Raw genomic sequence first — 19,256 nt, forward strand, 5'->3', positions numbered from 1 at the left:
TTGTAGAATGGTTAACAGACAGGTAATTAATATATCCTTTAAACTGATTGAGTTATTCTATGTTTTTCTTACAGTCCTTTGAGTTGAATCTATCTTTTAGGTTGATTTACCTTTTACTGTTGTTAGTCCAAGTATCCATTCCACATGTGTAAAACATCATCTATGATATATCCACCATTTTATCTTATTGTAGTGATCTGAAATTTAAACACATCTAATTATGTCATCTCTCCAGCAAAATATGCAATTTTACATGTGCATTTTCAATTTATCATTTATTCTCCCTCTCTTCATGCGGGCATTTATGAATCCGGTATAATCAGTGGTAAGCTGAGTGATACACAATTATTAGTTTGTCAACCATACAGTTGATTAAGCTTAAGCTATTAAGTGAAGGCATTTGGATGGTTTTATTATAATATCCAACACAATGCACTAGCTTCATGGAGAGCTCTTTGGAATTGAGTGCGGATAAGGCATGAGCATAGCATGAAACTCCTGAGTGCTATGGGCCTAATGCATATCAGCCAATAAGAGTGGCAGGAAATTTGGGAAAGTACACTAATTGTGAGCCTGAAAGTTAAAAATTGGTGTATTTTTTGTTCTTCTCACACGGTTGTTATTTTCATTTGCTTTCAGCTATCTATACAAAATATAATGTTCACTAATGACATGCAATGTCTTTCTGGATGTTACTTTTATCAAAATCGCAAGGTTTATGGGGTGTTATTTCTTGCCCTGAAGAAGTACTTGACTCTTTGAATGTAGCTTCCTTTTTTTCTTTTTTTTCCCCAAATTGATATTCAGGTTGCCACAATTGCATGGCTTGAAGCTGATTCTGTTTGTGGTAGCCATTCAAGTGCAATACCGATGGTACTCATGCTCCCTTATCTCTGGCGTCTATTACAGTGTCTTCGACAGTACAAAGATACTAAGGAAAGAACATGCCTTTTTAATGGTAATAGTTCTTGGTTACTTTTTCCCTTGTGCCTATAACTGATTAGCATACTTTTTCCTGGCTATACTTTCTTTCAATTTACCTTGGATTTTTTGAAGCTATAAGGATTTGGTTCAAAGCAAAGACTAAAGACTTAGCTTTTTAAACACTTTCTTTCCACAGATGAAATAAAAATTTTATTGTGTGCATAAGCTGAGTTTTAATGGAATTCCCCCCGGCCCCCAAACAAAAAATCCTTTTGGCTCCATATGTATTTTGTATTCGCATCTGTATTTAATGCTGGTTTTTTATGAATATTATCTTGCCAAGTTTCCAGACGAGGAACTTTATTTTATATTCATTGAGTGAGGTATTTTCCTAGTTTATAAGATTCTCTACTGTTTTGTATAGAATTTTACCATTATTTGCACATTTTTATCTTTTTCTGCTAGAATCTTTTATTGCGTATTTGCATAGCACATAGTTTGATTTTGAATCTTTCAGTTTCCATTTAGATTAACGGTTGTAACTTTGGTATTCCCATCATACTCTTCCTCTAACTCCCATATATATCTGTTTTTCAGCATTGAAATATTCAACAGCTTTCCCAGTGATTTTTCTTTCAGCCCTTAAATATCATGTATTCCCTGAGAAGTGGACATCTCTTTATCGGCCACTTTGGCTTCTCTCGAGTGTTGTTAATTCTCTCTATTCATTCTACTGGGATATTACTCGAGATTGGGATTTAAGGTACCTCACATGTAATCTCTTTCTTTCAGACTAGGAGCAGCAGACCTTGCAATTTTCGAAGATTTATAAATACTACAACTACTATTATTTTTTATGAACTTATGATGTAAAGAAATTCAGTTTTCTTGACTTTTAAGATAACTCGTGTTATAACCTACATTGAAGAAGGGAAGGGTGGTTGATCCATGCTATATGCCGGAAGTTGGTTTGAAAATAGGGGATAAGACTTAAATGGAATTCTTTCACAATGCTTGATATTAAGCTCTCTCCGTTTGAGATGTAAGATACATTCATGTTTTACGGTTTAGCTGTGCCCTGTTGATTCACTGAACAAAGTTTTGCCATGTGCCATGATTCCGGACTAGATAGCAATAGATGTGTTACAGTTTAGCTGTGTCCTATTGATTCACTGCACAAAGTTTCGCCATGTGCCATGATTCCATTGGACTAGATAGCAATCACTTGAAAATTGCACCTGAATATGTCACATTCATTTCATTTATGTTCATGTTAAATTCACTCTGCTTCACAAGCTATATTGAGATGCATTTTCCTTGTTTTACAGTAACTTTTCTCGCATATTCAGGTTCAACACAAAACTCTGATTTCCAACCTGTTTTATGGGAGAAAATGGGTAAGAATGAGATCCATTTAGTTTCAACGGATTAGAAGGTCATGACTGTATTTGGCCCAACTTGGCTTGAACCCGCCTAAGGACCTTCTCAACTTTAGGTGGGAAAGCATTATCATTTTGAGTAAATTTTGACTGTTCTCTTGATATGGGCGCTCATATCTATTAAGAATAACTTTTATTTTCAATGAAAGAAGAAATTTAGCCCATGTACATTGGCTAGATGGTAAGACAAGGAATTGGGTAAAAAAGAGCCATTTTTTCATCTTAAATGAAGGGAATCCGAATTCCTTAATCCTTATACCTAACCCTGTGTTAATTAGGCCTGGGCTCAAGTTTTGTAGGGTTTGGCATTGCTTGGAGTCTGGTACTGCTTGGGAGAGATCCCTCCTTCTCACAAGTCTTGTTGTTTTTAACTTGCAGATATACTTTGGGTAATTGGAAGCAACTTCCTCCTGCGCTGCTCCTGGACATATAAACTGTCTGCCCATCTTCGCCATAACTACCTGACAGTGTTTACAGTTACTGCTCTGGAAATGTGCCGGCGTTTCCAATGGGTGTTTTCGTGTGTAGAAAAAGAGTGGAATAAGATGACTCGGTCCAGTGTTCAGCTTACGGAAATCCCAAGAGAAGAGGAGAAGTTGCTAGGCTCTGACAATCATCAAGTATAGGGAGGCCGAGTCCCTCCAAATTTTGTCGAGATTTTCTTTAGATTCAACACCACCCCCTTTTTTTTTTTTTTTTTACTTCTAGGCTCAAGCGGTTGAGGCATGCCTTGCACGAGAAAGGTGCATTCGTATTCCATTAATTTGATAGATATATAATATATGTAGGCTCATTATCGTAAAATTAGATATCAGTTCATTGCCATTGACTAGTGAAAATATACTTTCAATTTCAGCTTTAGTATATGAAGTTTCAATCGTCCAAAGTACTGGCAGGCTGTATTTTAAGACACTTTTATGTGTTATCATTTGGTTTATTTAAGAACTCAAGGCATGCGAGCTTTGCTTCGCTCGCTGCAACAGAGTATCCTTCAATATATTCCCTTCATGTCTTAATATGTGATCAACTCTCACCGGAGAAAATATAATTCATGTGCTACCTCCGGTTTTTGGAGAAATTAAAGAAATTAGTTAAGTTTGTCTTTACTAGAATACCTTTGCTTATCATGTGTATTAGTTAAAACCATCAGGTAATGAAATTTTTGACATGTGTAAATACTACAAAAAGTACCTTGATAAAAATAGACAAATATGAAAAATAGAGTAGATTGAAGTCTTATATTTAAGATAAAATTAAAAGCCAAACTAATTTTTATATTCAGGATGGAAAATAATATTAAACAAGGAAAGTATTATGTCCCACGAACGCGTATCCTCTTATGGCTTTAGGGGAAATCGAACAAAATCCTACCGGCACTTCAGATGATAAAATTAAGAGGAACAGACATGGCTGGGACTACTCGAAAGATACCCATTTAAGTGCGTAACGTGACTGGGTGGTGGGAAGTTAATAAGCAATGAGGCAACCCTTTCAAACAGGTCGAAAGCCACGAAAGAAAATAAAGTAAGAAGTCCAAAAAAGAAGGAAGGAAAAATCCAGATTCATCGCAATTAGATACGTAAAAGAAAAACTGAATATCAAAGGAAGGATTTGATCGCATACATAATCATACTTTTTTATAACATACATACACCTTGAGATTCACTTTTATCACAGAGTAGGAACTGAACTTCACTTTGACGGATATTTCAATTGCTATCTTAAACCAGAAAAAATCTCACTCCACACTGACAAGATCTTTGCACTATACCACGCCTCTTGAAATGTTCTTTTTCCCTACATATTTTGAGCTGATTTGATGAGATTTTCTAACCCTTTTTTTTTTTTTTGGTCAGCTGAGAGTTTCTCTAACTTCCCCACCAGTCCACTTACACGCTACTTGACTCGATGCCTCAAATGTAAATATCTTGAGAACAGGTCACGAAAAGTTAGGCCTGAAATTAAAGCGTCTCTTATTTGTCTTTTTATTTGCAGATATCAGGCTCCAATCGGCAGCCTTCCCACTTTCAGGATTACTCTAATGCCCTATGCTTTGGCACCACCCAGACCCAATAGAGGAGACTTTGATTGTTTTACAGTGACGTAAACAAATATATTGGCGGAAAAATTATATAAACAAATATGAATGTCTGATACTACTACTTCTAATTCTTAATATAAGAGTTAATTAACTAATTTAAATAGATTTAAAAAGTTTGTTAAGCTAGTTATTTATAATAAATAGATGTTATCTGTTCTAAAATATTATTGTTAATCATGTGTTTAGCTAGAACTGTTATTTGATGGAACCTTTAACATGTACGGCTACTATACGAACTACGTTAAAAAAATAGATAAATATGAGAGACAACGTGAATCAGGATCTTATTTTTAGAACAAAATTGAAAATCAAACTAACTCTTATATTAAAGACTACAGATAGTACTTTTTTTTAAAAAAAAAATACTCATTCACTATTTCTTCTTCATTTCTTTCTTATTACGGATATTATGGGCAGTGATTTATTTACAGTAAAAAGTTTCAAAATCAATGAACACGAGTAAGTTTAATTCACTAATCTTATCCTCGTTTTTTTCGTTCCTCGTACTCAACGTTTATCATTTATTTGCCCGGAAAATGAGAGGAAAAAAAAAAGATAAGAAATTTATTGTACATACACAAATGACTTTCACTTTCATCTCCCGATTTACATTTTGTTGCTAATTAATTACTTTCGTAATTGACCTTTTTATATCTTTTTAATATCCATCACCGTCTAATCAATCAATTAGGTCTTATTTTGAATTAACGTGTCAATGATATAATTATATTTATTTACCATAATCTTCATTTCTAGTAAAAACTTGATGAATTTAAAATTAACTAATTCGTTTCCCTTGTTTCTTAGAGTTAGTATATTAGAATAGAAAATAGGCAAGGACTGATCAATTCTTAAAAATGAGAATATTAATTTTATCATTATAAGATTGAGGAAAAAAACTGTAACTGGAGCAAAAATAAAATAAGATAAATTATTTAATTTCAAAGAACAAAGCTAGATGGAACAAAACACAATGCCCCTATAAATTTTGAATCATGTGCAGATAATTTCTGAATTTATTTGACAATATATTCTGTAAACTTTTTAATTTGTGCATATGTCTTGCTCGTGTTAAGTAGCACGTCACTGATAGTGCCCCTTTTTTTTTCCCCTGTGCAAATAAGCGTCTTGAACATCTGAATCACTTTCATAAACTTAACTCGATTCATCATCATATTACATTTCATTGGTAAAATATGGATTAGTCAACAATAAAATAATTGTTTTGCATAAATCGTCAATTTTTGGAGAGATTCGTTATCAATTTTTACATATTAAAAATATTATTTGCTCCTCGCATAACCAAAAATTGAGAAGTTCAAGCGGGACTTGGAAGAAAAAGTTAAGACTATAATCCGCTTTGAGAAATATCATATTGAATTCTTCTGATTTTATTTATTAATCAATTCCAACGTATTTGATCATAATCAAGAAAAATTTTAAATCTTATTAACTTCATTAAAATTTAATAACTTTTTAATTTATCCCTCCTTAGTATGTACTTTTTTTTAAAGAAAATTAGTAAATAACAGTAAAACAGTACAAAATACTCTTCTCTTTTTATTTATAAGTCAGTTTCAACATGTTTTTCATAGATCAAAGAAAACCTTAAATTTCGTTAACTCCAATTTAAAATTCAATAAGCTTTTAACTTTATTTCTATTTAATATATATTATACCTAATATAAACAAAATCAACGTCATAATAAATTAAGAGTAAAATTGTATGTTTATACAAAAAATTTCTATTACTACCTTACAAATAGAAGTAAAAAATATCTTATCCTTCTTATCCATAGGAATACTAATAAATATGGTCCCTTTCTGAACGAATAAATGAATTATCGGGGCACACTTTTTCATCCGCTAATAGCGGCGCAGCAGCATGAACCCGCCGAGTGGCCACATGCACAAACATCCGAAGATTCTTTAAAGAACCAAAATTGTGGGAAAAGGTGAGACCATATGCATTTTCATTATTTATTGGTTCTTTTATCTTATTTATAAGACAGAAAAAAATATTTTTTTAGTTCTATTTATAAGGTATTAAAAAAAATTTGTATGAATATATAACTTTACTCTTCATTTATTATTGTGTTGATTTTATTTAGATGAGGTATAATGTATATTAAATAAAATTAAAATTAAAAATTATTGAATTTTAAATAAGAGTTAATAAAATTTAAGATTTTTCTTAATCTATCTAAAACATACTGAAAATAATTTATAAATAGAATAAAAAGAGTATTTCAAATTCGGATAACTTCGCCCAGAAAGCAGATTATTTGATGTAAATTCAAATATCATATCATGGTTATAGGACCTGAGAACTGAACCCCCCATTAAAAACCGAATATAATACATTGAATATTTAAAAAACAAATTCCCAAAATTATCCCAACAAAGTAGACCTTTTAGTAAGTATTGGTCCTTTAAAGCAGCATCCTATCATGTGTTGACGCGAAAAGGTCTACTTTTGGGACTTTCTCTGTTTACGCCTGATCGTTACGCCACAGAGGGGGGGGGGGGGAATTTTATTTAATTGTGTATATTAATTAGAATTATTATTTAATAAAAATTTTAATATATGCAACTATTATAATAATTATTTTTTAAAAAAAGATAAATTTAAAAGACAAAATAAATTAGGATTTTATATTTACGATTAAATTAAATATTAAACTAACTCTTATATTACCTTCGGTCCGTAATATAAAAGATAATTGACTGATTTAAATAGATTAAATGAGTTTGTTAAGTTAGTTATTTGTAATAAATAATATCTCTAGTCCGTAATATATTATCTGATTTGATTTTTATTTTAGTCTTAAATATAAAACCTCAATCCACTTTGTTTTTTATATTCGTCTATTTTTTCCAAGGTACTCTTTATAATAATGATAATTCTAACTAATACACTTGATTATCAAAGATATTCTAGTAAAGACAAATACTATTTATTACAAATAACTAATTTGACCAGTTTTTTTAATCTACTTAAATTAGTCAACTAACTTTTATATCAATGTCAGAGGTAGTAGGTACTCCTCCGGTCCTTAATATAGGACCCAATTTTTGAGTTGGTTTTGGTCCTAAATATAAGACCCATTTCTCATATTTATCAATTTTCTCTAAATTACCCCTATAGATACTTCCTCAACCATAATTAAGTAAAAGAGAGAGGGGGTATTAAGAAAAATGATTATGGTGTTTTAGGAAAAATGTGTCAATTTTCTTATAATTAACTAACTTACCTAACTTCCTTAATCTAATCAAATTAGTTAAATGGGTCTTCTATTAAGGATCGGAGGAGTATTATTTTTTCCAAAATACTCTTGCTAACTATGTATATTAGTTATAACTATTACTTTATAAAATATTTAACATATACAACTACCACAACAACTACTTTAGAAAAAAATGAATAAATATGATAAACAAAGTGGATTGAGATTTTATATTTATGACTAAATTTAAAGTTATACTAGTTATTATATTAAAGACAAGAGATAGTAGTGCTTTATATAAAATACCACATCATAGATAACCAATTTGGGGATATTAAAAAAATTAGGTAAAATGGTTATTTGTCATAAATATGCATTGATCTTTCTAAATTATTCTCTTCAATTACTTGTATTAGATTATTAAAATTATTCTTTTGGTAAAAACCCTTTACAATTAATAAGAATATTTTAGAAAAAAAAAGAGAAATAAAATAGATTGAGATATTACATTTAAAGCCAAAACTATCCCAAACTAATTCTTATATTAAGCAATAAAATAATTAAATAGTGAGACTTTGAATGCTGAACATATTCACACAATTCCATATAAAGATTAGAGAGTCACATGTTCCTAGCCTGCAGAAGGGGAATTTAGATTCTTTCTGTAATAAATAAAATAAAATGACATCTTAAAATAAAAAGGTTAAATTGTAACATAAATTTTCAAGACCGATGCAGCGTCATTTTTCTAAAATAATTTACCTGCGTTTTATCAAAAAAAAAAAATTACCTGCATTTCTTTCATTATTAATATTATTTTTGTCCTTTCACCAAAAATAATGGCTTACCCGTTAGTGTGGATGGGGATACTTTTTTGTCAAAAAAAAAAAATGTTGCTGTTAAATTAAACTAACATTACTCATGTTTTTAAAGATTATGAGCCATACTACTCACAGTTAATTGAGAAAATTTAAAAAAAAAAAGCCTTTAACAAGATTAAAAAAATAATTAGATGAAAATCAAATTATAATTTTATGACATATAAAATAAATATATAATAAGAGTTTTAGCTCCATTTGTTTGTATACTTTCGGCAAAAGCAAACCCCATGGAACAAGGAGAGAAATACGAGCGAAGTGAAAATTTTAAAGGGAAAATGACAGAAAAAGGACGGTTGAAATTTGAAATGACAAAATGGGTATACAAATAACTGAAATGACCAAATGGGTATGGGGTATCAATTTGGAATTTTGTCAATTCGGTAGAAAGACTAAAATACCCTCAACCTCTCTGAAGATATGAACTGCAAAGAAAACAATAATATACCAGAAGAGAGAGAGGCTGAGAAGACGAAACTAGAACAAGGGTGGAAATCTGGAAAGAGGGAAAATGTAAGCAATTTTTCTGTTAAAACGCTAGTATCACCCGATTTCTTTGTTGCTGCATGCTCAAATGGGGATGGGTTTGTGAGTGTAAAGGGTTTGGATGAAGAATTTCACCAGGACGAGAGAGTGACGCGTCGGAAATGGAAAAATGGTGACAAACAGTAAGCATGAGGTGGTCAGTGTTGTTAAATTCATTACTGAAATTGTAAAATCCTATATTTAAGTTGTCAATGGAGTAAGTGGGTGTGTGTATTTTTTGGGTGTTTCGAAAGATAAATGAAATTGATTATTGGGTAACTAAAATATTGATTTATGCTTCTTTGTTGCAGGTTAGCAGGCTTTGATGACATCTGACACTGGGTCTAACATTGAGGAGTAATTTTTTTGGTGTAAATAGAATAACTTTTGAATCCTTAATTTTTTGGGAGAATAGTTGATAGAGAGGTTATCCTTTTTGTAAATGATGTTAACTGGGTAGGATATGTTTGTAATCTGAATGACAAGGAAACATTAGGTGGTGGTTTAATCTTAATGTTAACTTGTCATTTGAATACAAGTTATGTAACTTCTGTCATAGGCGTACTGGTTTTTGGTAAATATTATCACTTCAGTAGTCAATTCCATTATACATGTAGTAAAGTCTGAATGTTAATATAAACATATCATGATGTTCTTCAGGTGTACTTGTATGCTATTTTGTCAACACATTTTTACCATTTGCTTAATTCCTCTAAGGGAGATGGCGGAAGTTGCCAATGGGCATGACCGGAGTGGTTAATTTGATTACAAATGTTGTTATTCACATTACAAATGTTGTTATTATCATTATTGGGGTAGTAAAATTGGCTGAAAATAGATGTTATTTGGGTTTGAAAGAAATGAGTTAACAAATGGCAATAGCGAGATAGTAACTCTTATTGCAAAATTGTAATTCACGTTACAAATATTATCATTATCATTATTAGGGTAGTAAAATTGGCTCCAAATACATGTTAAATTCATTTCACATTAACCAGTTGCAAATGGTAATAGCGAAATTGTAACTCTCATTACGAAAGTTGTAATTCACATTACAAATTTTGTCATTATCATTATCAGGAGTGTGAAATTAGCTCCAAATATATATTACTTGGGTTTGAAATAAACGAGTTGCAAATAACAATAGCGAGATGATAACTCTCATTACAAAAATTGTAATTCATATTATAAATGTTGTCATTATCATTATCGGAGTAGTGAAATTGGCTCCAAATACATGTTACTTTGGTTTAAAATAAACGAGTTGCAAATGGTAATACGGAAGTGGTCACTTGCATTACGAATGTTGTTAATCCCATTATGTGTGTAGTGAAATTTGGGTCCAAATAGATGTAATTTGGGATACAAATAATTGAGTTGCAAATGCCATGACAGAAGTTACAACTTTCATTATGCATGCTGTAATTATCATTATTTGTTTAGTGAAATTATTCCAAAAAAGATTTAAATTAAGCCAACAAATATCATAACTTACAACCTACAACCATAAGTCAAGTATTTTGACAATATCTGAACACTACTTTCACAAATACTATATGTTTAATTTACGTAATCTTTACTACTACCACAGATGTTGTCTTTTGGTCAGTGTGGTGGCTTCATTTGATGAAAACAAGCTCAATGCTTTGTCATGTCTTGAATTAAGGTCATGATTCACTAGCCACCACACGAATGCATAATTCAGTAACTTGAACTGATTTTTCAGCTCCTACTTTGAGCTCACAGGTTGTAAAACAATCTGATTCAAACAGCACAATCATAATTCAGCACTTAGAGACATAAATCATTATGTCCAAATCAGTTTTTAATCTCTAGCTCTTCAATCCTCAAACCAACAGTTTTTTTAAAAAAAAAAAGAAAAGAAAGGAAAATCAGTTTTATGCCTCGATACTTTAATTTCACAAGCATCAATTCACAAGCAATAACCCATATACTCATATATATACAAATATTTTACAAGTATTGAATCAGCTTTTAACCTTCAAAACATTTCAACTAGCAATAATATATAATCTGTAAATTATTTTCACTTTCAGAACATGCTAATATATAATTCAGATTCATTAAACAGTCTCTGAACACTATTATATCAGCTTCTAAATTTCCAAAACTTGAATCCTGCAACCTCAAGCATTAATAGCCCCAGCAGCAATGAACACACACACATGCTTGTAAGATGACATGCCATAGCCATTCACTACCCCGATAATGATAATAACAACATTTGTAATGTGAATAACAACATTTGTAATCAAATTAACCACTCCGGTCATGTCTATTGGCAACTTCCGCCATCTCCCCTAGAGGAATTAAGCAAATGGTAAAAATGTGTTGACAAAATAGCATACAAGTACACCTGAAGAACATCATGATATGTTTATATTAACATTCAGACTTTACTACATGTATAATGGAATTGACTACTGAAGTGATAATATTTACCAAAAACCAGTACGTCTATGACAGAAGTTACATAACTTGTATTCAAATGACAAGTTAACATTAAAATTAAACCACCACCTAATGTTTCCTTGTCATTCAGATTACAAACATATCCTACCCAGTTAACATCATTTACAAAAAGGATAACCTCTCTATCAACTATTCTCCCAAAAAATTAAGGGTTCAAAAGTTATTCTATTTACATCAAAAAAATTACTCCTCAATGTTAGACCCAATGTCAGATGTCATCAAAGCCTGCTAACCTGCAACAAAGAAGCATAAATTAATATTTTAGTTACCCAATAATCAATTTCATTTATCTCTCGAAACACCCAAAAAATACACACACCCACTTACTCCATTGACAACTTAAATATAGGATTTTACAATTTCAGTAATGAATTTAACAACACTGACCACCTCATGCTTACTGTTTGTCACCATTTTTCCATTTCCGACGCGTCACTCTCTCGTCTTGGTCAAATTATTCATCCAAATCCTCTACACTCACAGACCCATCCACATTCGAGCATGCAGCAACAAAGAAATCGGGTGATACTAGCGTTTTAACGGAAAAATTGCTTACCTTTTCCCTCTTTCCAGATTTCCACCCTTGCTTTAGCTTCGTCTTCTCAGCCTCTCTCTCTTCTGGTATATTATTGTTTTCTTTGCAATTCATATTTTCAGAGAGGTTGATGGTATTTTAGTCTTTCTACCGAATTGACAAAATTTCAGATTGATACCCCATACCCATTTGGTCATTTCAGTTATTTGTATACCCATTTTGTCATTTCAAATTTCAATCATCCTTTTTCTTCTGTCATTTTCCCAATTTTAAAACCTTTTTGTAGATAATATTCAGATATGTTAATATTCAAATAGGATATATATTTACCGAAATTATAGGGATTCAGATTTAATTCAATCTATTCCTGAAATCTCTCACAATATCCATATGTAATCTTCCCGATTCCCCGTCTCCTCTATATATGTTCTGTACATTGCTCAGTTGAATAATAATCAAAGTTTCCGGCCCGTACCAGTGCTATATGGTATCAGAGCAAGCAAGGGGAGGTCGCGCACCAAGTCCGACCACCTCGTCTCCCTCCTCGTCAGCGTCGGAGGACCGTGAAGTTGGATCGAACCCCACGAGAAGCTCGACAGCGATGGATTCTTCTCGTGTTGGCTCTCCGACATCTGAATCCCAATCAACCAGTGGTTCCTCAAGTTCGACCACTGGTCTCGATGGTTCCACCGTCGCCATTGTATCCGAGAAGCTCAACGGCAGCAACTACAGGGAGTGGGCCCAGGCTGTTCGCCTGGCTGTTGGAGGTCGAGGCAAGCTGGGACACCTTACGGGCACAACGAAGGCACCGAGTGATTCTAATTCTGTCGAATTCCAACAATGGGTCACGGAGAATTCGCTCGTCTCATCGTGGCTGATTAATGCCATGTCACCGCACCTAAAACGCAGCTTCATGTATTTGCCCACTGCAAAGGACATCTGGGATGCTGTCCGTGACTCTTATTCAGATGGTGAAGACTTAGCACGTCTTTATGATATTAAGACGCGCACCTGGTCTGTCAAACAGGGAAACCGAACCGTGACTGATTACTGGTTAGACCTTGTTGGTCTATGGCAGGAGCTCGATATGATTACCGAGGAAGAGTGGTCTTCTCCTACTGATGCTACTCGATATAGACAGAATATTGAGAAAGAACGCGTTTTCCAATTCCTTGCCGGTTTAAACAGTGAGTTTGATGATATCCGAAGTCGTATTCTTAGTCGGTCCTCCCTACCCAGTACCCGTGAAGCCTTCTCAGAGGTCCGACGTGAAGCTTCTCGTCGACAAGTGATGCTGGCTGGCCCTTCTGTTTCTGTTCCTGAGTCCTCTGGCTTTATTAGTAAGGGTACAGCCTCCTCCTCTTCTAAGCCTAAGGTGATGTGTGATCACTGTAAGAAACCAGGACACACCCGGGACCGCTGCTGGGACCTCCATGGCAAGCCTGCTGACTGGAAGCCTCGTAAGGGAAAACCACGTGGCAATCAGGCATCACATGACTCTGAGTCACTACCTTTGTCTCCTGAACAATTACAGCAATTAGTTACTGCCCTCAAAGGGCTTCAAAAGCAGCCCCATCCTACTTCCCACGCCTCTGTTGCTCAATCAGGTATCTCTTCACTTGCTTTACACACTTCGTTTCCCTCTAACAAGTGGATTGTTGACACGGGTGCCACCGATTATATGACCTCGGATGCTCGTATGTTTGTTACTTACTTCCCTTGTGTTGGTCATGAAAAAATCACGACTGCAAATGGAACTGGTTCTACTATTGCTGGAAAAGGAGCCGTCACTGTTTCTGACACTATTCACCTTGATTCAGTTCTACATGTTCCACAGCTAGCCTGTAACCTTTTATCTATAAGCAAATTGACTAAACATGCAAATTGTGGTGCTTACTTCTTTCCTACTTACTGTACCTTTCAGGATCTCTCATCGGGGAAGATGATTGGCATAGCTAGGGAGCATGATGGTCTCTATTACCTCGATGTCTCTACCGTGGTTGCTTTGTGTTCACGTATGACTGGTCTTGTTTCTTCCTCTAATGATCATGACATTTTATTATGGCATAAAAGGATGGGTCATCCTAGTTTTTCCTACTTGCAACGTTTGTTTCCAAATTTTACTATTAATAAAGATTTAATTATTCACTGTGATACTTGTGAACTTGCAAAACACCATCGTATACCCTTTCCACCATCCCGTTACAAATCATCCCGTCCGTTCTCTATAATTCATAGTGATGTTTGGGGTCCGTCTCGTGTTTCAAACCGCACCCATGCCAAATGGTTCGTTACTTTTATTGATGATCATACACGTATGTCTTGGGTCTACTTAATAAAAGAAAAATCTGCTGTTCCTTCTATCTTTATGGAGTTTTTTGCAATGATTAAAAATCAATTCAGTACCACCATCCAAGTTTTGTACACTGACAATGGCACAGAATATTTTAATCAAAATTTAACCTCGTTTCTCAAAACCAACGGTATTGTTCACAACAGCTCTTGTCCTCACAGTCCACAACAAAACGGCGTTGCCGAAAGGAAAAATAGACATCTTCTTGAAGTCGCTAGAGCCCTTCTTCTTGCGTATAATGTGCCTAAATTTTTTTGGGGGGACGCTGTTCTTACCGCCACTCATCTAATTAATCGTATGCCTAGTCGGGTCCTTTCCTTTGTGTCACCCTTAGACAAACTTCGTGAGACTCACCATGTGGCCCATATTGACCATCCCCTTCCGTTACGTGTCTTTGGCTGTTCTGTCTTCGTTCATGTTCACCATCCTCCATCTAAGTTAGACCCCCGATCTGTTAAATGTCTTTTCCTAGGGTATTCTTCTTGCCAAAAAGGATATAAATGTTATGATCCTGTCTCCAAACGCCTCCATGTCAGCCGTGATGTCACCTTTTTTGAGCATGAGCCTTTCTTTCCTCTGTCTTCAATTCAGGGGGAGAGTTGGAGTGAATTTCAGTCTTTGGAAAATGTACCTGAACCCATACCCCCACTTCCACTTCCACTTCCACTTCTAGAAACAGGTTCTCCTATTCCTCCCAATGTTACACAAACACCAAAGGAAGGGGGAGATAAGACCAATAAGAAGTATTACAAAGTTTACTCGCGAAAGGACAAAGAACCTATAGAGCCCAACTTGCCCAGAGCTATGCCTGAGTCTGAACCAATGAAAGATTCTGAATCCACGAAGGCTGTTAATCATGATGATCTACCCATTGCCTTAAGGAAGAAGGCCCGATCATGTACCATGCATCCTATACAAAAGTATGTATCATATGCTACTTTATCTCATCATTATCATACTTTTGTTACTGATCTCGACAAAATCAGAATACCTAACAATGTGTATGAGGCACTTGAACATCCGGAGTGGAAGAAGGCGGTGATGGAAGAAATAATGGCCTTAGAGAAAAATGGAACATGGGAAGTAGTTGACTTACCCAAAGGAAAGAAACCAGTAGGGTGCAAATGGGTTTTCCCCCCAAATATGATGCTGATGGCACACTCAACAAGTTTAAGGCACGATTAGTCGCCAAGGGTTTCAGTCAAACATATGGAATAGATTTTAATGAGACGTTTGCTCCAGTAGCCAAGCTGAATACAATAAGGGTTCTGCTATCAATTGCAGCCAACTTGGATTGGCCTCTGCAGCAACTGGATATCAAAAATGCTTTTCTCAACGGTGAGTTAAAAGAAGAAGTCTACATGACATTGCCTCCTGGTTTTGATAAAGGCAGACAAAATCAGGTATGTAAATTGAAAAAATCATTATATGGGTTAAAACAGTCACCCCGCGCATGGTTTGATAGATTCTCAAAAGTCCTGAAAGTTGAGGGCTATAGACAGAGCTTATCTGATCATACAATGTTTGTCAAGAAAAATGAAGATTTGACGACAATCCTTATTGTGTACGTGGATGATATTATCCTTACTGGCAATGATGTAAGTGAGATAAACAGGATAAAGGCAGCCTTGAATAAGGAATTTGAGGTGAAAGACCTAGGGAAACTAAGATATTTTCTCGGAATGGAGGTTGCACGGTCAACCAAGGGAATCTATGTCTCTCAAAAGAAATATATTATTGATCTGCTGAAAGAAACTGGGATGCTTGGTTGTAGACCAATTAAAACCCCAATTAGTGTAAAAAAGGGTTGCACCAAACAAAGCAAGGGGACAGCAACAACTAAAAGGGACGAAGAACAAGAAAAAAGGCAACAGAAGGGTGAGGAACCAGTTGACATGGGGAGATATCAAAGGCTAGTTGGAAAACTGATCTACCTATCACACACAAGGCCAGACATTGCCTTTGCGGTTAGTGTAGCAAGTCAACATATGCACTCACCAAGGAAAAAACACTTAGATGCAGCATATAGAATCCTAAGATACCTCAAAGGAACACCCGGGAGAGGACTCTTCTTCAAGAAATGTGACTCTAGAGCAGTGGAAATCTATACTGATGCTGATTGGGCAGGTGATCAAGAAGACAGCAGATCAACATCAGGATATTGCACCTTTGTGTGGGGAAATCTGGTAACATGGCAGAGTAAAAAACAAAAGGTTGTAGCCAAAAGTAGTGCAGAATCAGAATTAAGAGCTCTGGCTCAAGGCATAATGGAAGGACTATGGTTGAAAAGAGTAGCAGAAGAAGCTCAAGTGCAGATCATTGAACCAATGAAATTTTTTTGTGACAACAAAGCAGCGTTAAACATGGCCCTTAATCCTGTTCAACATGGCAGAACCAAACATGTCGAGATTGACCGACACTTCATCAGAGAAAAGGTGGAAGATGGAATTGTGTGCCTATCCTATGTATCCACAAGGCAACAGCTTGCAGACATTCTGACCAAAGGACTCCCTGAAGATCTATTCGAGAAATTTATAAACAAGTTGGACATGATTAGCATCTATGATCCAACTTGAGGGGGAGTGTAGATAATATTCAGATATGTTAATATTCAAATAGGATATATATTTACCGAAATTATAGGGATTCAGATTTAATTCAATCTATTCCTGAAATCTCTCACAATATCCATATGTAATCTTTCCGATTCCCCGTCTCCTCTATATATGTTCTGTACATTGCTCAGTTGAATAATAATCAAAGTTTCCGGCACGTACCAGTGCTATAAATTAAAAAAATACGTCTGAATAGGTTACATCTAAAGTTAATTAGCACACTACACATGACAATAACTTCCGCAGAAGAATCTTATAATCAAAAGCTGCCACCTGCAACAAAAACATACGATATTGATGGTAGCCTATCATTATCTCTGTGACCTAAGTCTCTAGGCATGCTAACTCATCAGGATCATTGTCCCGCGTAGATTATATTCTCTTTGAGAGGCAAGGAATATGCCCCTCTTTGAGATTTTGATTATGCGTGTGAGGAATAATATATACAGGGATATGTATATATGGTCTATATAACAGGGATCTATATGTCTACGTGTTACTAGATCAATTAGCTCAGAGGTAACGAAAACACATGGTGCTCCAGCCTCCAGGACAACATCAAGATAAACCATCAGCTCTGATTTTGTGGGATATGAGAGTTTATTTCACACACACAATAATTATCCTATTTGCCCCCGCTTTGTCGAGTCTTGAATTGGCGTCATACTTGAGGGTGTACCGCTCAAGTAAGATTTAGGGACTTTGTATTTGATTATTCTACCTCTAGTTTTAAATATAAGAGTTAGTTAACTAATTTAAAGATATTAAGAAAATAAACTAAATTAGTTATTTATAATAAATATGTACTCCTCCGGTCCTAATTATAAGACCCAATTAACTTATTTGAGGAGATTAAGGAAGTAAGTTAAGTTGGTTATTTATAATAAATAAGTATTTTTATTCCTAAAATATCCTTGCTAATTAAGTATACTGGCTAAAACTATCATTATTAGAAGGATTATCTTGGAAAAAAATACATAAATATAAAAGAGAAAATAGATTGGGTCTTATAATTAGGACCAAATAAAAAGTCAAATTGGGTCTTATAATAAGGACCGGAGGAGTATTATCTTTTCTAAAATATCCTTACTAATCAAGTGTGTTGGATAGAACTACTATATTAGAAGGACTATCTTGAAAAAAAAGAATAAATATGAGAGACAAAATAGATTAGGGTTTTATATTTAGAACTAAAATAAAAATCAAATAAAATTCATATTAAGAACCGGAAGTAGTATTACTTATTTTATGTATTATTTAGTTTTAACGAATGATTTTTTTTCCTCTTATGGAGTAGTTAGAAGATCGATATAAATACACGATTTTGCTTCTTTGCATGCTTCCCACTGAAAATGAAACCACGTTAAAATTTATTCAGATATCAATGAAAGATTAATACTGTTTATTATTTAGATGATTCAAATGAAATACTCCTCCGGTCCTTATTATAAGACCCAATTTGATTTTTTATTTGGTCCTAATTATAAGACCCAATCCACTTTCTCTCTTATATTTATGCATTTTTTTCTAAGATAATCCTTCTAATAATGATAGTTTTAGCCAATATACTTAATTAGCAAGGATATTTTAGGAATAACAACATTTATTTATTATAAATAACCAACTTAACTTACTTCCTTAATCTCTTCAAATAAGTCAATTGGGTCTTATAATTAGGACCGGAGGAGTAATATACTGAACATCGTCGGGTATATGCCACGTCCAGATTACATTATAGCAAAGTAGACAAAAGCCAAGGCGGCCACTTACCAAAAAGGCAATTAAAGTGTTTCTATAAAGAAATGATAAAGTTGTTCACCATAACATAAATAAAAATAGAGAGCGAATGGAAGAGGGTTGTGGATGGATGTGCGTGGCCTTTTCTTGCTTTTAAAAGCCAAGTGGCTGTTAATCTGACCTCTGCACTTACTCTGCCATCGACTTAATTTGTGCTGTGAAGAATTAGTGGTGCTCACTATTTTTTTTTTAGTTGTTTTCATTCAGATCAATGGAGCATATTTTTATGATGATTAAAATGACGTAAAAAATATGCATATATATATGGCCAAATTTGATCTTATTGTGTAATAATGCATAATACATTGTGAATTCTAAGGGAATGCATTTCATAAAGAGAAAAATACTCTTCCAGTTCCTAAGATGTCA

At 34.1% G+C, this 19,256-nt stretch overlaps 1 protein-coding gene across 1 annotated transcript; it reads left to right on the top strand.

Moving 5' to 3' along the window:
* Positions 1-4: 4 nt before the first annotated feature.
* Positions 5-4,439, top strand: LOC114727006 (protein ERD1-like; the record flags this gene model as incomplete). Its single annotated transcript, XM_028913717.1, is given in 6 exon segments — positions 5-22; positions 808-958; positions 1,522-1,687; positions 2,253-2,278; positions 2,281-2,321; positions 4,359-4,439. Coding segments are annotated over 6 exon segments (483 nt in total), but the record flags the coding sequence as incomplete, so codon positions are not given.
* Positions 4,440-19,256: the final 14,817 nt, after the last annotated feature.

The sequence above is a fragment of the Neltuma alba genome, unplaced genomic scaffold (genome assembly GCF_004799145.2).
Source record: "Neltuma alba isolate B1F8T4 unplaced genomic scaffold, ASM479914v2 tig00012424_pilon, whole genome shotgun sequence".
Lineage (NCBI taxonomy): Eukaryota > Viridiplantae > Streptophyta > Magnoliopsida > Fabales > Fabaceae > Neltuma > Neltuma alba.